This window comes from Pan troglodytes, chromosome 6 (assembly GCF_028858775.2).
Source record: "Pan troglodytes isolate AG18354 chromosome 6, NHGRI_mPanTro3-v2.0_pri, whole genome shotgun sequence".
In the NCBI taxonomy this organism is placed as follows: Eukaryota; Metazoa; Chordata; class Mammalia; order Primates; family Hominidae; genus Pan; species Pan troglodytes.
In genome coordinates, this window is record NC_072404.2 from 140,141,636 (window position 1) to 140,162,988 (window position 21,353).

At 39.3% G+C, this 21,353-nt stretch overlaps 1 protein-coding gene across 1 annotated transcript; it reads right to left on the reverse strand.

The window, feature by feature from the left end:
* Nucleotides 1-565: 565 nt before the first annotated feature.
* Nucleotides 566-20,687, reverse strand: GPR37 (G protein-coupled receptor 37). Its single transcript, XM_001149034.8, has 2 exons — nucleotides 18,523-20,687; nucleotides 566-1,908 (listed from the first exon to the last, which is right to left on the reverse strand). Exons 1-2 carry the CDS (start codon nucleotides 19,543-19,545, stop codon nucleotides 1,090-1,092), a joined length of 1,842 nt encoding a protein of 613 aa, XP_001149034.1. The 5' UTR covers nucleotides 19,546-20,687; the 3' UTR covers nucleotides 566-1,089.
* Between the last annotated feature and the right edge of the window lie 666 nt (nucleotides 20,688-21,353).

Below are 21,353 nucleotides of genomic sequence, written 5' to 3' on the forward strand. Positions count from 1 at the left end.
TTCTTATTCAGAGTTTATGAAGTATCAAGTTAAAGGTAGAATGTTCTAATAAAAATATATAAATATTTTATTATTCCACTCCTATACTTTCATTGCACTTAAAGAAATTAAGTTGTATAGATTTCATCAAGTTTATTTTTCAAAAGGAGAAAAATTAGAACTCAGAGTGCTTTACGTAGGATTCACAAAGCTTCAGAGGTCAGTGTTCAGAGGAAATCAGATGACAACTGCATTTTAAAATTCTTGATTCTGCCCATAATTCCCCAAGGGAAAATCTGTAGCTCTATGTGCTAGTTCAGAGGTGAATTTTCTAAAAAAGAAACTTTCTTCCTACTCTGCTATTTATTCATATTTTATAAGTATTCAGAAGTAATTTGACATCTATACCTGAATATTAAAAATACAGCTTTGTTTTAACATACAACATAGTTTTATGAATTATGCATATAAAATACTGCTATTAGAAAAACTTCTTTATAACATAATGATTACCTGCCTTAAAAGAAAATATGTTATAAAACAGTAAGGTCGGTTTTAAATTGTGCATAGAACCAGTAATTGTATCTTTAAGGCAATTAGAAGATTTATTGAATATTGGTTAAAAGTAGATTGACAATGACATTAAAGAATAAAGTGTAATTTATTTGGTGCTACTTTGTGAATGCTTCCAAGTACAAATCATCTCACAATACCATATACAACATACTTTCAATCACAACTCAAATATAAAATAACCTACAAAATCACATGGCTATAATCAATATACAATAATTGTATTTTTAAAAGAAGAAAAAACGTTAGCAATTTTAAGTTAAGTTGCAGTAACTTTTTTCAAATAAAATATTAGCACCATACCAGATAAAATGATCTAAAACTATTGGCCTTCTCATTCTTCTTAAATAACTAAATAGAAACTTTTTTTCAAAGCACAAATATTAATTTGTAAAATCAGTTCTACAGTAGTTAATATTTCTTTCTTTATTGTTTCTTTTTTTGCATTATTCCCTATAAGGAAAAAAATATGAATTAAAAACTTTCACGGGATATGAAAATCAAACAAATAAATCTGACCCAACCAAGTACTGTCCTTCAGCAATGAGTTCCGACAGAAGCAAAAGTGGACATTTCACGGCGTATGGTACTGAAAGGCGAGAGTTCGAGTTCCGTGGTGTACTCGTTGTCATTGTCATCACTGGTCACCGTTGAAGACTTCTGAATGCATTCCTCACAGCAACAGCAGCAGCACTCCATGAAGGCCCGACTGAAGGGTTTGCAGAGACAGAAAAGGAGGACTGGGGTGACACAGGACTTAAAGAACAAAAGGAACTGGCTGATGATATTAAGGAGGTCCATTGTCTGCTGCGAAACCCCTGTAGCCATGTAGGCAGTAACAATGTTGCAGATATTTTCAGGAATAATGCAAAATCCATATAAAATGGTCAGTGCCACTACTGTACAGTTCATCTGACTCTCTAGTTGAATCTGCCGCTTATTCCCTCGGGTACAGGCTTTCTCTGCTTTGCGGATTTTCCTCGCAGTCACTAGAGAGCAGGTGATGGTGAAAAGCGTGGGCAAACAAAAGTAACAGCCAAAATACCACCAGAGTCTCGCACTGTCGTAGGTGAGGGCTAGAACATAGATGGTGTCTGGTAAATCAGGAGAGATCTTAATAATGCACCTTTCTGCCGGAGCTCGGCCACTAAACCCCAAATCCTCCTTGCTCAGCTGGCGGAGAACAACTTCTGGAAGTGCTAACAATAGAGCTCCCACCCATATAACAGCAAGTTTGGCAGTTGTTGAGGAACAGTTTTCGATCATTTCGTAGTACATCTGTACGTTGGTGGCAGCACGGAAGCGGTCTATGCACAGAGCACATAAGGTGAAGGTGGTGACTCCCAGAGAAGCGACCTGTGGGGGAACATAGAAGACATTTATTCCCGGTGTCCCCCGAAAGATCAAAGCACTAGGAAATAAATGCAGATTGGCAAAACTGTAAAAAAAAAATATGGATAAATAAAAATGAGAGAGAGAGAACAGTTTTCCAGAATGAGGTATGGGTAACTGGGCTCAGGACGTCAGCTGAATCATTGTAAGCATAAAAAAAGAAAACACACTGTAGTGGTTTGAGGGTCATGGAGTGCAGAACATTTAGGACTGGAAGGATCCATAAAGATCAGCTAGTCCAATCCCTTTTTATTATAGATCAGAACCCAGATACACTAAAAATTTTATTTACCACGAAAATGTCTGCCACTAGGAGATCTAGATAAGGAGTCAGGGTAGTGCAGAAATTCCCATTTTCATTGCTGACCAGGATGCTCATGTTTTCCAGTGTGAGGGTCAGTAGTGTGCCTTACACACAGCAAACACTCAAGAGCTTATTGTCTCCAATGGACTAAATGATTAGAGGGCTCCTCCAATTTTTCCTAAATGCAAAATAAAGTATTACAATATTATTTTCAAAGGCATACACTTACGGAAAACAAGAAAGGGAAATTCTCCAGAGGCCAAAATCAAAAAGGAAACAAATTTCAAACAGGCCAGAGACCCCTCCCTCTTCATGCTGCGTGTTTGCCCTAGGGGCACCTGCCAATCCTGGTGAGGGTTTCAAGTTAGTTTTAGCTAGAAAAATGGGGCAAGGTGCCCAGGTGCACAGAGACAGGAAACAGAGCTGGGGCCAATGTGGGTGGGGATTGGGTCAAAGACTCCCTATGAATTTGGAACTCCTCAAATGCTGACATCTTTAGAGGTGTAAAGGGAAAAAAGAAAGAGAGATAATGAAGAAATATGCCTGGATGACAGGGTTTGGGTCTGGATGAACTGGGGGAAAAGGAGGGAAAAAAATGGCAAATTCTAACTGGGAGCCTGAACTTACATGGTGTTAGGATCAGAATTTCCAGGATCTACGTGGCTCAGAAAACCCAAAATACAATTTAAAATAATCCCAGGCACCTGGTTAAAATCAAACATAAATCCTCTCTGGAAGAATGCACTTTAAAACCAGGCCTCAAAAAATCCTATAGTCAAAATTCAAGGGACATGGGTTCACAAAATCAAAAGCCACAATATGCAAGAGACAATGAGCCACTATGAATTTATATGCCAAAGATACAGAATCAGGCATAAGAAGTATATTTATCATAAAATAGGTATGTACATCAAATTTAAAGAAATAGGAGATACTAAAATAGAACATGTAAAAATACAAGAAAATATGCAGAAAATAGCCAAAAAGAATGTCTAGATATCCCAAACACAGGAAAATTTTGGAGCATAAAACTCTTTGACAATAACCACATGAAAAACTATATTCAAAAAGGCACTGCTCTTATAAGCATATGGTCCAGACATCTAAAAAAATCAACATTTAAAGGTTAAGAACCAAAAATATGTACCTATTTTTTTTCACATAGAGGCTTTCCAGGAATATAAACACATGTTCCTAATGTAAGCATGCTATCATTTCATTTACTTATAAAACATTTATTAAGCATTGTACATGTACTCAAATGGGGCAAACAGATACATATCCAACACAAGCACACATTTATTTATATCAACTCTATGCCGAGCACTATGCTTGGTATCGAGAAAATAGAAAGTTACAAGAAGCAGTCCCTTCCCTCAAGCATATCATAGTCAACCAAGATGGGGACGATGGTTCTCAAAGTTACAACATAAACACAGCAATCACCTGGCAATATTAAACCTACTTAAATATTCTGGGGAAATTTTAAGTAATTTAATATGTAATAAATGTAGTCACTATTTATATATTTAAACAAGAACAATGAGTAGGAGGTAAAATGTTAATAACGTTTCAGATAAAATATGAGACTAAAAGAAAACTCCCTGGGTGGATGGAATGCTTTGGTCTACATCCCAGACAACTTGAATATAAGCATGTGCTCTCCCCTGCCTGCTGGTAGGAAGGTTTAAGAAGCATGGTTATAGGCTATTCCCTGGTAAAGGGGCAGGGGAAATGTAAGTATAATGTTAATATCTAATTTTTTAAAAGTCAAAGGGATGATGGTGACAAAAGGGAAACCATTTGTCATACAATTTTAGTACTCAAAACATTAGTTGTTTATCTACTACATTCAAGCTGTCACTCTCCCCAGAGCTATGGCAACTTGCCTTGTGGATTCTGACAGTTCCAATGTCAAATATTTCCTCCTTATACACTACATATCAGACGGCATCTACTAGTTCTAATATGGAAAATAAGGACATTGTATTTATGCCCTGACTACTCTCATAACTAGTAGTGGAGACAGTCTGAAAATGAGGTATAATGAGGTGTTAACTATATTAAAAGCAAAAACGAAAAAAAAATATGGCTAGCAAAGCTCTAGTCAGTGCAGATAAAGAGGCACAATTGGGCTGATAACCACAATTCTTATTCTCCAAATTTTTCAGAATGTCTCCCATAAACATTGGCATACGAAACATCAACCTAATATGACTGCAAATGACAAAAAATAATCTCCACTTTCATCTTTTAATAATTAACCTTCAAATTAAAAATTGTTCACATTGATGAAAATTTGTTTTGCATCTATGCTAGAGGCACAAAATAATTCTAAAAATGAGGTCCACATTGTACAACTGTCTTATGATCATGTTTTAAAATGCCAGTAATTGCCACATTTAAAGACATCTAAGAACGGCTGGCCACTTCCTAAAATTCTGTATTAAACAGTATCATGTAGAAATTACAGTACCTTAGTATATAGATTTTTGAAACTTGACATTTGTATATTAGTTTTTCAAATGTTTTGATTCATTTCTCCTAAGTCTGTCAAAAACAAAACAAAACTTCTTAAACTATCAGAAACCCTCGTCAAGGCTTTCGTGCCATCTTCACTAAGGCAAATCTTTGTGCATGCTTCCCCGTCACTTTATAGCCCGAGTGAGTCCACAAATACAAGGCTTCCAAAGTTTATGCTATACATCCTTTTGAAATCACAAACAGGATTTCTATTAAAAGGAAAGCTCAGTAATATAAAAATACTGGAGACTCTGAGGAGAGGCAATCTTTTAGAGGCTCAGAACATCTATTTGCTTGGTGGTTTTCTATCATTACTTGCAAAGAACACACAATGCACAAAAGATAGCATCTTCTCTATTAATCTCCCTAGTTTTAAATCTACAGATTGAAAAAATATGGATCAATTATCACATATGCTAGTAACTGCATACCTAACTCCAGGAGTTACAAAGTCTTTAATGAAAGGTAACGGCAAATGCATGCCGGTGGACATGTATTAAGATGGGTGTGTTAGATTACCAACTCCTTAGATATCAGAAGCTGTGCTGCACATCCGCTCTTAATTAGAAGATGTTAACTGCCTAAGAAAGCAAAACAATGTTTTTCCAGGTTCTTTACCTTCAATCTCATAAGACAACAAAAGCCAGGACAAATGTTAAGCAAGATTTACATGTATTCCAACTTATCATCAGGAATTCTACACTGTGTTTTATCTGAGGATGCTCAATTCTTCAGTCATATTCCCAAAAGCTTTAGTACCAAGTCAAAAGCTCAAACATATATGATCTGTAGTCTTTTTGATAAATCATGAATTAAGGAATCCTCCCCAGTTTTCATATACAAATTTCAAAAAGCTCCTACATCCAGGCTTCTGTTTTCAAATTGAACTTTTCTCTGATAGTACTCTCTGCAGTTAGGATCCAGCTGCAACAGGGTAAACAGTCCAGAAAGGTCACAAGAGCAACAGAGAAAGTTGCTGAAGGAGCCAAAGAAAGTAGCACTGCTCCAAATGCAGCTAGCACTTGAGATGCAGTTGCTCTTGGCAACTGCATCCCAAATGCCAGTCCTAGACATCTACTCTCTCCTGCTGCCACTGCCTGCAGTGATATTACTTCAGATCTTTTTTCTGTAAATTCACTTACGCACTACATTTTATGGTGTGAAAGAGCAAGAAATGTACAAAGGCCCTGTCAGTACTTTTCCAAATTATTTATAGGAGGCTTTAAATATGTGTAAAGTAGTAACTGCACACCTCAGGAATTAATTGATAAAAATCATATGAATAATGAGTGGCGTTCTAATTTCTTCTTACCCAAACATGAAATCTATCCATGTAATTAAAATTCCTAGATATTGGAGCAACATGAAAAGATTTCTATCACAATTTTGAAATATACTTGTTTACATGCAGCTTATTAAAAATTCTACTAAGATGAATAGTGCAATTATGTGCAATTATAAAACTGCATCATGAACGCCAGATCTTCTGCATTTAATGACCATATCTGATTGCTAAAATTCAATATCACCATGAAATATGCTCTCAGGAGTAAAGCTGTTAAGCGTTGGCTTAGATGGGTAGTTCTTTGAAGCAACATCCTGAGAGACTGAATGAGTAAGATGCAATCTCTTATTAATTAAACTGCAATGGGAGGAATAATTAACAGCAACAAAAGCAGAACTGTAAACACTTTTCAGAGACAAGACTATTAATTTTGAGAATTTCAAGATCAGCAGAAAAATAGAAACAAAATTTTAACTATTGGGGAAAATAAGATATTGAGCATTTTGAGAGGATTGGCATTAGAATACAGAGATGGAAAGGAATCAAAATAAACAACTCTGAGATCTTTCAAACAACAATGTTCTGCTTTTCTTTGTGTCCCAGAGTAACAACAATAAAGCTCCTTCAGCTCCCACCCAGCCCACATGTGGAGCAGTGAGGCTTTGGACACCAAAGTGAGGGGTTTAGGGTCATTCTTCTTGATCACCCCTAAACTGTTCCCATTATTATGCCTTTATTGAACACTGTATTACTAGCAAAGAGACCACTGCATTAGCACAATGCTGTATGTGTGTGTGTCTTGTTTTTAAGAGAGAAAGAGAGAGAATCTATAAAATATATTGTAGCTGCTGCTGGGAACAATGATGAATAAAGCAGGAATTTTATCCTCAAGAGGTTTGGAATCTATGACAGAACTTCTCGACTATCTCCCACCTGCTACCATGCAGCCAGCAAGTTGCTTTATATATGGAATGACTCATTACAGTCTACTAGGCAGAGAGGATTGACTAACAGTTTCTGGCATGCTCACTGTGACTCCCCTTGATCTGGGACATACCCACGTTTGCCTGGAGACTGCAGTTGAGAATCACTAGTTTAACAAGATTGGAAGACAAACATAATTTCACAGTATCTCCTAGGGAAATTGCTACAGATGTCTAACTAACTTTACAGGCTGACCAAATTATAAAACCTCTCCTGATGTATAGTTGCATTTCAAGAGATATGATCCAATTCTTTGCAAATATCATCTATGTCCTACTTAGTCTATTAGACTAGGATAACCTTGTGATTGTCAGTTTGACTGTTTATTAACAATGCAGTACAGTCATGATTTGTATTTTAACTGAAGTATCTATTTAAATCCGTGGGATACAAGGATGGTACAAAAAGGAAAGAGAACTTGAAGACCACCCAGAATTCATGTCTAAATGTACTCTTTGTTGCTCTTGACATACATAGTAACCCTCGTAAAGTTGTAAAAGTTTGCTCCTGTGTAGGAAAAAAAAATAGCCCAGGAAGGATTGCCATTAGCTTTATATGTTACTTTAGTCATTTAGAAAATCATTAAATAAATCATTTAAAGTTTGGATGGGTTTCTTAAGTTTTCTCTTAAATGATAATATAGAGATAATAGATAAATTTTCTCTTATAATGATAATTTTAGGGGTAAAATTTATGCTATTACAATATTTGCTCATTTGGAGATTTATAAGATACTGGAGAATGAATACTAAGGGCTTAAAACACTCATTATAAAATAATTTTATTATATTCTATATTTTGAATGTTTTTCTAACAAAACTCCATTTTGAAGTCATCTAAAAAGGTTTATTCCTAATTACAGTCAAGATGCAACTGGCTCAATTTAATGATCCAGATATTTCAAGTGACATTCCAGATGTTCAATATTCAAGCGACATTCAATACTCTGACAGATTAGTTCTCATCTTCTCCTTGCCTCAGTTTTCTTAATAAGGAGCAAGGTAATATGTATTTCTCCCCTAATTGTGGATGCTGATATGATACACTATGAAAGTCTACCACAAAGTGGGGGAAAAAAAACCTATAAAGTATGGAGGATTTTGAAAATATAATGGAAGTTTTTGTGAATGGCTTCTTATCTTTTAAATTTTGTTACAGAAAGAAACCAACAAAAAACAGGTAGTTTGGTTAGGATAATGAAGGAGTACAAATACAGTCACCTGCATGGAAATGATACGGGTCCTCATCTAGTCCCTTATCACCACTGGCAAGACTGAATTTAGAGAAACCCAACTTGGTAGTTATGAGAACCATAAATATACCTCAGCTTTCAAATATTTTGTCCCTCTGTTAAACATGTATTTATGAGATCGTGAGTCCCAAATTTTGGTTCAGCACCTATGCTGTGCAACTTAAGACAGCTACTTTATACCCCGATGGGAAATTAACCCGGTCAGTAAGTTACATGACAACAATGACTTTGGGGAAAGATTCAGAGTGAAACTATCTCTTGATAAAGTAAGAAAAAAATGTATCGCTCTTTCCAGTAATTTCAAGTCCCATGTTTCCCTAGGTTTCTCTTAAAAAAAATAATACAAACAGAAAGAAACTTATAAGGCAAAATACTTAATAAAAGGTAAAAAGCATGCTTTATAAGTCAAGATATAACTAGATTTCATTTTTCCCACTGCTCAAGTTTCTAATTTAAAGCAACTATCAGGACCTGAGGAACCTGGGCTACCATAGCCACTTTGTGCTACATTAAATCTCTGTTCATTCAAAATGATATGAAGAAAGAGCCCATGGGTGCTTTATGAAAACCAGTAATCTACAGAGATCCTGTCTTAGCTACTGCTGCATTTCTCAGAAGCTAACTGTAGACAAGTTAAAAAAGATTAAAAATGAGAGTAAGATGTGAAGTAGACAACACAGAGCCCATAAAATACAAATCATAAAGTAAATTGTGTCTTTCGCAAAACTTTCCGGTACAAATCAGTGATAACACCGATGGGAAAAGAAAAAACGAAACAGTGTCCTTCTAAGCAAAATTTCCTTCCTATGAAATTGAATCTACATGCTCAAGTACAGTGAAGTGACTAGAATACACTGGTTTTTGTAAAATAGGAAAATTTCTAACCAAGTTCTTGTTAACTGCATTCTAGGCTGGCTTATATTTTACATAAAAAATCTTTAAGTACATCTATTTATGTGCTGTCCTTTGTTTACAAGTAACCCTCAAAACAAGGGCATTATTGTTAAGAAAATCCATTCATTTGGGCTGTGAATGATAACCTATTATGTCAGTGGTTACAGGCCTAACAACCAGTCAGGAAAAGAGCAGGATGAGCACAGGGTAGAACCTCTAAATGGCTGGAGCTTCTATGCCTTTGGCTTCTTCTTGCATTTTTCCATTATCCTTGTCCTTGCAGCATTTCAGGGCAGCTTCCCATGGGAGATACTTTTTTGAGCACGAGTGGGGGAACAAGTTTATCAGAGCCACTGTTTATCAGACTGCTCTGAATAAGATGACCTTTTGCAAAAGGTCTTAATTTTGGAGTGTATGCAGATCATGATACTATGGCAGTGACACACTTTGATTAGTATTTCTAAACCAAAAGCAGAGAAGGAGAGACTTTCCTCACCCCTTACATTCACGCACACACTGCTTGTGCACTCTCTGGAATGAAACAGAACTCTGGCAGCCACTGTTCCACAGTCAAAGAGAAGACTTCTTATACTTATCAACTGATATTTAGTCTGATATGCCCACATATAATAAATAACCATTTATTTCTAATATACTCAGACTATTCCATTTACATGTGATTCCCAATGCCGTGGGGGAAAAATATTTTGAAAGCATCAACTATCAACTGTCCTTACTGCCTCATTCTCCACCTTCTCTTCTTTTGCCTAAGCTTGATACCACGCTTTCCTTATTTTAAAAGCCATTTAAGACTATTTAAAAATCAACATATTCTCCCAAAACTTGTCTTGATTCCATAAATCCTCTTTTCCTTTATAGTCCTATCTTGAATTAAGGTTTGTTACCAATTATGATATCTATAGCACAGTACATTCCTTATATGGTTAAAAAAATTCATTTAACTACAACCTAACATGTTATAATTCCTATCAATCTGTCAGGTGTTTATTAAAATAAAAATGTAAATGAAGCAAGATTAGCAACATTTTGTCTTAAGATATAAACCATCTATGTTAGATTCTAAAGATTCCATGTTTATTCTCAGTAATTACAAAATCATTTCAAAATGTAATATTTCCCCCAAGCCCACAGTCCAGTTTTCAATCTTTGGTATTATTATGATGTTCCTAGTCAATCTTAAAGTGACCTGGAATTTCAGTTCCTTACCTTGGGGTTCTGATGAGTTTCCAAAAAGCAGTAACACATTTTTACCTATTTCCCTTTCTGACTAATGATATTGATTTGCATGATTGTGAACTCAAACTAAAAACAAAATTATGTATAGTTAGGTCATCATGATTTTAATAAAATTGAGAAACCATATTTTAGGACAAAATTTATCTGCTTTTAACCAAAATTTCACTATTGGTAGTCTGTTAAGGAAATTTCTTTCTTGATTCAATCTTCTTACAAAAGGCAGTTATTTCTAAATTGCATATCTTGATGCAAATTGGCTTATCAGATGCTTTTCCGATATAAAAAGGATTTGAATTAGGAAGACAATAGTAAAGATAGGCCCTGAAGATGGGAATTGATGAGGAAGGGGCTATTTTGACAGAAAAAAAGAAAAAAGTAACATCCCTGAGTAGAGTCACAGACCTAATAAGAATGTCTCATTCTAGGCAGGGATCAAATCAATGACCTTGGCCTCATTAATGAATGCTATGAACTATTCAAGTGTACAGACAGATAACACTGAAAACTATTACAAATTCACAAATGGAAAGTATTCTGTCTCAAGAACAAGACTGGCACAGTGATCATATCCTGCGTTTTATGGAAGTTTATGAAAAGTACCTACACTTACTCTGCAAATAAAAAAAGACCCTCCATATTTGACGTTGCAGTAATCCCATTCTCAACTCCACTCTGAAATTTTGGATGAGATCATCTCTTCTGGCACAAAGAATATTATTCCAATTAGGATATTTAAGAGTTAGTCTTGGCAACAAGGTTGAGTTCATTATTGGACCTTGGCAGGTCAATTCATGGGAAGTGAAATGACAGGCGCATCCCTGGAGGATGGAGCAGAAGTGCAGAGGCAGAGACAAACTGCACTGCATAGCTGCCTTCCCATCCCTCTCCCACAATCTACATCCCAGACCCAGGTCCATGTGCTTCCAATGGGATACTGTTAAAAGGCTGCCGCACATAAGACAAATGCCGTTAAAGGTGTAAAAATTGTATCAAGGTCCATGCAGCCTAAGTATGAAAGCAAAGGTAGACCCTCACCCACTCAGCCTTCGGTAAACTTATAAACTCATATCTGTTTTACTTCTGCAGACACATTTGCCTCCTTGTCTCTGTGGAAGGATACTTTGCTGACATGGCAGGATACCTTGGAAGCCCTCAGGAGCTCAGAATAAATCTTCACTCTGATTATGTGCTTGGGAGATTAATCCAATTCTTGAGAAAGTCCATTCATCATGTTCCCCTTTCCTCGACTCCACAATGGAGTCTAAAGCATCCCCCTTGTCCATCTTCTTTCTTAGGTTCTCCAAGGTCAAATTAAACAATTTGTATATGTTTTGATTTTTTCAGAAGAAAAGGACTGAATTTAATATACTGTTATTACATTGCCAAATAAGCCATTCATTTCAATAAAATGTTTAATTTTGACATATTTAGTGTCCTTATAGCTAATAAGGACTAATTGTAAAGCAGAGATAGATATCCTAGGCACTGGCACAAATTCCATATTTTAAAAGAAATTTCTAGAACTGAACTATTTGCTGAATTATTTTGCCAATTATTATTATGGACTTTCTATCCTGGGAAAGCTAAAGGAAACAAAAAAGCAAGAATTAAAAGATTTTCACATTTGTAACTTTTCATCATGGATCTAGGCTGTATAGGCATTTATGAAGATTAATAGTAAGAATGTAACTGAAAAGAATTAGAGGGAGCACAGTTTTCCCTTTAATTTCTCCATCTCTGGTCATAACAAGCACAACTGTGACTTGACCCATTTCAGTGCCATTTCTGAGCTTCCACGATGCTTTGTTCAAACCTCTATTATAATATTCATCATGGTGTAGAACATTACTTTACTTTTCTGTAATTTTAATGGCAGTGGCTCATCTATGATATTCATCTTTGGAAACTTTTCCCCCTCTTCCTGTATTGCCTTCTTCTGCTGCCCACTCCTAATAGTACCTCGCATAGAAGAAAAGCCAGGTAAACATTTGATAAATCAATGAATGGTGAACAAATGAACGAATGATGACACCTATGGAAAAGGATTACAGAAAATAATAGATTATTCAAATTGTTCTTTAATCAGTTATTGGGTGCTGCTGTTTTATATATAATCCTTAAAAGCTGAATGCCAGACAATGTCTATAGAAGGGAAGTTAAAAAATCAATTTTCCTATTTATACTTCATTGACAAGCTTTAGAAAAGGACACATTCTCATTATGATCAATGGCAAAGGAAACTATTTGGATTTCTTATTTGAATATTATAAAGCTTTTCTTTCTTGTGGAAGATCCAAATTCAGTTAACTTTACCATACACCATTCAGAAATGGAGTTATAAATAAAAGCACACTCTAAGAAACACTTTTCTTCCTGTTAGAGTCATCAGCTAAATATTTTCATTTGCATGGGAATATATAAAATGATTACTAAAAGATTAATGGGAAGTCATAAAATATTTGTTCAGCACCATTCTCATATATTGAGCACATTTTCCCTAAGAATACTATTAGTAACTTTAAAATTGCTCATAAAACAGTAAGTTTCCACTTAAAAGTCCGGCAGAATACCTAATGACTAATCCACCTCTCAAAGAAAATTTACCATATGCCATGATAAATGTTCTATTACTTGAATACAGGCGTTCTAGGGAAATCTGTGTAGAATCAGATAGTTGTATGGCACTGTCATCTTCAACCTCCAAAAACCCTTTCTTTCTTGTCAGTGCTAGCTACGATCAAAGGCAATGAAAGAGCCATTTGTTCCACTCAACTTAAAACCAGTATTGCTAAAGTCATTGGAGAAGCTGGTTCCTCTCATTAGAAAAGATTCTAGACTTGTCACAAATTATTCCCAGACCAGAGGCCATGGTAAGACATGTTCCCTTTATTCTCTCTCCACCTCTGTGCAGGAGTTTTATCCCAGTAAAATAAAAATACAGTTAGATCTGGGGTTATCTCATTATAATTATTTGAAGCCTTCTGTTCTACAACACTCCATGAAGGTGTGGGTTCTTTAAACTAAAGAGAATCTCGATCATTCAAAACCTCCAATTAATGTCCAAACAGACCTTAATCTGTTATCTGGGATCTGGGTCAGATGATACCTTGATTCTGACTTCCATTAAATAATGAGCAAAGATTCATTCCAGTTGCCATATTTGATGTCTGAATTATTTGAATTTTTTTTGTTTTTTGAGACAGGGTCCCACTCTGTCACCTAGGCTGGAATGCAGTGGCATGATCATGGATCACTGCAGCTTCAACCTCCAAGGCTCCAGAAATCCTCCTACCCCAGCCTCCTGAATGGTTGGGACTACAGGCATGCACCACCACCTCCCGTTAATTTTTGTATTTTTTGTAAAGTTGGAGTTTTGCCATGTTGGCCAGGCTGATCTTGAACTCCTGGGCTTAAGCAATCGGCCTGCATAGGCCTCCCAAAGTGCTGAGATTACAGGGGTGTGCCACCACACGTGGCCCAAATTATTTGGTTTTAAACACTTGTTAGATTCCTAAGTGAATGGTAGGTATGGTAGAGAACTCCTCTGCCATTCTCCTATTGCAATCCACACCCACACATAACTCCACCTCCCCTAATACACATAAAAGCACACTACATATACAAGTTTTGTTTTGAGTATAGTTTTTTTCTTGTGACTAAGTAATAAACCACTTTAAACTGATGTGTCTAGGAGGATGGCCATCATCTATCCAAATTTTCTTCTCTCCTATCCGGCTTTTCCTACCATTTCATTTGTCCTTCGACTTTATGAGATTTATTATTAGGCCATAAAGATGTCATAATCCTGGAATAGAAAGGGAAAAGTCATCAACTACAACAGTTCCCAGAACATTCTCACTCACAGCAATATTAAACATCATAAAACTTCCTTTCTCACAATAGACCTTGGAAGCTGGGTGCTATCCTCAAGCTTTAGGCCAACAAATTAAAATAGAAAGAGGAGTTGAATGAAAATTAGAAAAAGTATAGTTTTCACTCAAGAAGTACCTCATATTTTTCTACACAAACCCAAATCTTCCCCAAAATCCCACGATTCCCTTCAGATTATGCTAACACTCAAGCTGTACAGGAGAAAGAACTGTGGTAGAAAAGAAAAATAAAGCAAAAGAGAAGCTGGGAGAGAAAAATTATAAAATTCAATCATAATCTATTGAGAATAAAATTTAAAATTAACTACGAAAAAATTAAAAATAAAAACACTGAAAAAGGTTAAACACATTACTGGAAAATGGTGAATGCTACATCATAAATCTATAAGAAGGTATTATACATAGTTAAAGAAAGGAAAAATAGCCAAGAAATAAAATAAGAAAGTAACAAGTGAAGGAATGGCAAAATTTAGAAATATGAAAGTAGACAAGAGGTCAAAAAATTTTTAAAAGTCTTGAGGTCAGAGGCAAAATTTTGGAAGGGGATTTGGAGAAAGTTTGAACAAATGTATTTGTAATGTCCTTCACCAATCTAACATACTTCATGATTTCAAGAACATAAAATTTAACCTATATAACTTTTTGGTCATTAAAGTCATCATGCTAGGCAAATTAAAAAGTATAGTTGTCTCAGATTACTGCAATTTAAAAAATTTTAATTAACTACCAATTGCAGAACTTACTGACAGTTTATGAGAAACAAAAGAAGCTATACATTTCATTATATAACAAATGATGTTTACGGTTATTTATTTTTTCCTGTCTAGTGGATAAAAAAAAGAAAAAAATTTTCTGATGCCAAGCAGCAGAAAGGAAAAGAAAACACTCACTGGATAAAGCTTGTGCTTCATACAGGTTGGTCTAATCAGCAAATATAAACATGAAGCATTGAGACCAAGGGTCTGGTGGCTACTGACCAGGTATATATGTTTAGGATAGTCTCTGAGCTTCAAATTTCATCTTTAAAATGAGGGAGTTGGATTAGAACATTATCTATGTCTGATTTAACATGATTGTTCAAAAGCTACTGTAAGCTGGGCGCGGTGGCTCACGCCTGTAATCCCAGAGCTTTGGGAGGCAGAGGTGGGCAGATCACAAGGTCAGGAGATCAAGACCATCCTGGCCAACATGGTGAAAGCCCATCTCTACTAAAAATACAAAAAAAATTAGCCGGGTGTGGTGACACGTGCCCGTAGTCCCAGTTACTTGGGAGGCTGAGGCAGAATAGCCTGAACCCCTGAAGCAGAGGTTGCAGTGAGCTGAGATCGTGCCACTGCACTCCAGCCTGGTGACAGAGCAAGACCCCGTCTCAAAAAAAAAAAAAAAAAAAAAAAAAAAAAAAAAAAACTACTGTAGTGGATGCTGTGGTTTTCCACCCAGACAGCTCCCTCCAAAGTCCTTCAAGAATGAAGCACTGATTCCTCCAGCTGCTGGGGCTATTGGTTGACAGTGCTTAGCTGCATCCCTCTCTAGGAATTGCCCTTGACCAAAGAGATCCACCCAACTTAAGGTTATACCCCATCCTGGGAGCAGGCTTGCATCCAATGTCTTACATCTAATGACTGGTCCATAAAGAGATGTAAAGGCTGAGCCCTCTTGCCTCAATTTGGGATATGGCTGCATGGCCATCCCAGCCCTAAAGCTCCTAATGGTGTCAGCTGAGGTCTCTGTGGCAATTGCATCACAGTTCAACTTCTCCCTTTGCCCACCCAATCCTGCTTTCTTCTTTCCCTAATAGGTTGAACCTGAGAGCACAACCCAATAAACTTGATGCCCCAATAAATCTACATCTCAGGGCCTGTTTTTGCAGGAACCCAACGTAGGAGAAACCCTAAATACCTCTTACTTTTGTGAAAACATCAGTGCCTCCTGGAGACACACTTTTATTTTGAGATTTGGACTGTAGTTCTCGTTCTCAGTAATCAGGAATTATGAAGCCAGCAATATTGTCCAATAATTATTTTTATAAACCATTCTAAAATTATTTCAGAGTAATAAGGATTAGGTAGAAATATAGAAATGCTACATATTAAGATGTTCATTCACTATTTTAACAGTAAAAATGTATATTATACTGTAATTTTAAAAAATAAACAAATGAGTGAATTTTTTAAGCCTCTGATTCTCTAAGAAAAATAAATGCTAGCACTAATAACTGAAAAATAGAGAAAGCCACTAGGATGGGGAAAAGTTAAGCAAAAACACAGAAAGTAAAAGATTTTACTAATAATAAGAGGCAAAAAACAAAGCACTCTTAAGGAGGAGCTGATTAAATTAAAAAGTGAAATACAAATGAAAGAAAGTATTACATTTGTACAAACTCAGAATTACGGAAAAAGAAAATTAAAATAAGTACATAATAAATGCCATTGCTCAAAATGCTTATATCTCATTAAATTAACCAAAGTTTTTATAATCTTTCCTGAATTTGATATTCTTTTCTTTTAAGGTGTTCTTTCAAGAACTTTGGTGTTTTTATTTTTCTTTCCCCAATTTCCTTTTTCTGTCCTATTGTTTTTGCCTCTAGTGTATACAGATTTCTACATGTCCAGTACATTTCCAGTGAGATAAGCCAATACACTTCTCTGTCATTGAGGTACCTCTCTTGTCCGCTTTATACTTTTGTCTCTTTCTTGCATAAGTCAATTTCTTCTGATAAAAAAAAAAAGAAAAAAAGAAATTTGAAACTGACCTTGAAGAGGCAGTTTGGTAAATAGACACATATTCTCTAACATGAGTTCAACTGGCTCCTTCACAATTCAAAAATGAATTGTCTACCAAACAAAGTAGATGTTTCAGAGATACGCCAAGCTTGGCAACAGGAGAAATCATGGACGCTGCTAAAGCAGCAACAGCTGATTTCATAGTCATGGAATGATCCTGCACCTGATCCCTGTCAAGATAACAGAGGGTCTTATTTACCGTCTCCAGCTTTGGTCTGTCTAAGTAGGTACTGTTTTCTGTTTACTTATCCCCCAGCTTTAGGCCTGGAACAATGTTGAACATAGTGTCACAGGCCCTGGTGCCAGACAGGATCAGGGGCTGCGGAATATTTACAGTTTCCCTTCTTCTGCTTCCATAAATGAAATGGACAGTCTGAATGGAGAAAATCAAGGGCCAGCTGGCTAAAAACACAACTGGCAGCAAAACAGTTGGGCCCCTTCCAAGAGCTGGTGTTTAAAGAGAGGCCATTTAAAGAGCAAATTCCACCTACCACAATAGTGGGCCAGGACACTAGCTGTAGGATGAAACAATGCAATTTCACTCAAAATGATTTTTGTTTCCAAAGTTTGGAAACTAGATGTGCCCCCTTCTTCCCAAGAAATTTTCTAGTCTTAGGGTCAATCCCTTAAAATAGCCAATCTTTCCAACCATAACAAATAACAAATGTATAACTTTGAGAATGTTAAACAAATTATGTGCCACGCTGGCCAAAGTCTTATTTTTCCTTAAGTTCACGCAAACACACAAAAATAAAATTAAGAAACCGAGATGGGAAAAGACAGAAACAAAAAATGACTTAAGAATTTAGATGGGATAGCATGGAAGACAGCCAGACACTTAAACTAATTTGAGAGGTTATTAATATATCATGAGGCCAACTGACAAACATAATTTTCTTTCTTTCTTTCTTTCAATAAAATGTTACTCCAACTTTGCTGTTTAAGAAAAAATGCAATAATCTTCTTGGGGGAAAACTCACATTGAAGCACTTGGTAACTAGTACACAAATGCTAATTTTTTTTGTTTTTTTTTCCTTGTAGGCTCTGATGATGACAACCTTAGGCTGGCCATTTACTTAACCCTAAAATCTCTGACAAGTGCCAAATCAGAAATATGCATAACACCATATTCAGGGAGATAGATTTATACTCCAAACAATTCTGTATATTGTGAGACCATCATTTTTTTACAGCCCAGGAGCAGATGAATTTGAAGGTGATTTAGCGAAGCTGCCTCTTTTTGTATATACATACATGCATAAATGATTGGAAAGAGAAATGAAAGAGGGCCCCAGATAAAAAGGAAAGGCGTTCAGTTAGATAGGTGCATCCAGCAGCAGTTCTCTGATGCTATAATCCCGAAAACAGATAAAGCCAATAGCTTGAGAGCCCCTGGAAGGCATTACCTCTATATAGGGCACGATCTTGCAGGAGAAGTCCTCCAGCAGCCACTTCTTGGTCAGCTCGTGGAAGATGACCAGCGGAAGGCAGAAGAAGATGATGAGAAAGTCCCAGAAGGCCAGGTTGGCCAAGAGGGAGTTGGAGATGCTCCGCATGTAGTAGTTGTGGCACACGATGCACATCACCGCCAGGTTGCCAATGATGCCGGTCCCGAAGATCACCACGGACAGACACATGACCGCGTAGGCTCCATAGGACTCCTGGGTCAGCGGGTAGAAGGGGTTCTTCAGTCTCACGCGCCGGTTCGTGCTGTTTCCCCGGCGGGGACCCCCAGGCTCATGGATTCCTTCACCCAATGATCCATTCTGGGCCAGCGCCCGGCCCGGGAGTGCAATTGTCCACCCTTCGTGCCCCGCCAGTCCATTGGCCGTCTTGGACAGGGGCTTGTGGTGGGAACCCTGGAGTTTCCCGGCTCTCCTTGGCCAGTAAAAAAGATCGCTGGCTCCGGGGACTGTCTTCACACTCTGCTCCTGGCTGCGCCCGGAAATGCCAGCGCCTCTGGGACCCTTCTCTTCCTCCTCTGAGATCTGAAGGAAGAGCTGGAGGGCCGTGGGGTTCCCTCTCCCCAAAGTTTCAGAAGGCTCCTGACCCCGAGCACCTTTCCACCTCCAGGGGCCAGGTGGCCTGGTTGGAGGTCCCGGGGGTCCGGCTGCCGACGCCTCCGCCCCTCTGCCTGCAGCCGGGTCACGGCCCGGGGCCGCCGGCAGGTCCCAGGAGGGCCCCGCAAGAAACGCTGCCCCCTGCTCCTCCCTGGGTGCTCGGGCTCGCAGAACGTCTCTTGCAGAATTTCCCGGTCCCCAGGCGTCCCTGCCGCGGCGCTGGATCACTGTAGGTGCACAGCTCTCCCCCAGACAAGTTTCGTTTCTGGACGCAGGGGCGACCCCGAGGGCAGAAGAGGCAGACACCTTGAGCAGTAGCAGAAGCAGTAGCCGCGACATGCGGGCGAGAAGCGCGCCCGGGGCTCGCATGGCTTGGTGAGGGCACACCCGGCAGCCGCAGCTCCTGCTTAGTTAGGATCGACACCTGCTGCCGAAGTTGCTGCTGAGAGTTAGGCACATGTCACATACTCACCCCCGCCCGGGTAGCGGGGAACCGGAGATTACGGTGATAGCGGAAGATCGGTCTTGGGGGTCACACACACGCCCTCTATAATCCTTCCTCCTTTGGCATCTTGTGCATTTCTCAGCCAAGTTGAGTCCCAGCAAGGTATGCCCTCTAAGGTTCCTAGAGGGAATAGGCTACTCCCGGTGGCTGACCTTGAAAAGTTGCAATCAACACCTGACTGTTGATTACTGTTGAGACTCGGGGGAGCCCAGACGAAGCCCCACACTCCTCACTGCCTTTGGGTGGGGGTGGTGGCCTTCTTGGTAACAGTTGCTCTGCCTATTTACATCCTTTCGACAGCGTTTGATCCAGTTGCAAGCCGAGGTCTCTAGAGGAAAAGAAAAACAAGTCCCCCTCCCCCAGACGACTCGCAGTCACAACCCCGCTCCCAGCTCGCTGGAAACACGTTGCAAACAGTCCGAAGCAGCGCTGATGCGCCGGCGAAACTCTTGCCCCACCTGACCCCAGCGACTTGCGAGCCTACTGCTGCCGAGGAGAAGCGGGATTCCAACCCCGCGGCCACTGCCAAAGTTGCTTCTCCTCCAGCTCAAAGTTGACGACGGGGCGAAGCGGGCTGCTGGACGGCGTGCCGCCGCAGAGAAGGAAATCGTGGGGAGAAGGGGGAGAAGAGGGCGCCGCTCGTCGGTGGACAGTGCCGCTAGCCGCGGGAGCTAGTCACTGCCACAGCGGGCGCAGCCCGGACGGGAAGGGTGGTGCCTGGAACCGCCGCGGGCCAGGCAGTGAGCGGCCGGGAAGGGGAGGTGGCCCGGCCTCGCCCCCGCGCTCCAGCCGCCGCGCGCGCCCGCGAAGCTCGACTCTCCGCTCGTTGCCTCCTCCCACTCCTTCGCCTCCTCCTCGGAGAGATACTGGTTTGTGGGGAGACGGGATCCCCTGGTGGTTCACCACTCACTAAACCCACACACGTTTCATTCAAGCCATTTGTAGCGGCTTCCACTCGGAGGAGCTGGGAGGGAACAAGGGCGGAGGCGCGGAGCCTGCGCGGCTCGAGGCTAGGGATGGGCGGGACAGGTTAATTCCCCAGCTGTCGAAACCAGCCTGACAGGTCCCCGAGCCCGGGCTAGGGGCGGGTGCGGGGCGGGAGTGGGGGGTGGGGGTGGGAACGGGAATATGAGAGCGGTCGGGAGAGGGAAGAGAGGAGGGTAGCAGGGGAGTGAGCAGCAGGCTCCCCTCCAATATGTTGCGGCTGATGCGCATGCCCAGGTCTCAGCTCTGGGGGGCGAGGGGCGGGGCGGGGGAGGGGCGGACGGGGGTTGGGCCGCGGGGAGTAAGAAGGTGAAACCTCACCTCCTCAGGTATTCCCTAGAGATAGGAGAGAATGGGAGCTCAGAGGTGTCAGTCATAGAGAATTACCAGTTCCAGGATTGAGATGCAGAGCGAGAAAGCTCAGGATGCACCATTACCTTTAACACTGAGTTGGGAAGCATCCTACCATGGGTTACTTCGTACCACCCAGAGCATAGTGAGGTAGTTGTATTTGATGAAGTAGTGGGAAATGAGTGGAGGCAGAAAATTACTTGAACAGCACTCCCAGCACGGCTGTCCATGCCTTTCCAACCTTTCTACTATATCCCACAACCCTGTCAAAACTGTCAGGGCATAGCTAATAAAATAGACAAATTAATGAAGAGAAAATGATAGAGGAAGAAATAAA

What these genes read in the sequence shown, in the direction of transcription:
- GPR37 (XM_001149034.8), bottom strand. Translation starts at nt 19,545, where the DNA reads ATGCGAGCCCCGGGCGCGCTTCTCGCCCGCATGTCGCGGCTACTGCTT. An exon ending in AGATCGTGCCCTATATAGAG is followed by an intron (nt 1,909 to 18,522) that starts GTAATGCCTTCC and finishes GTTCCCCCACAG; the next exon opens with GTCGCTTCTCTGGGAGTCAC.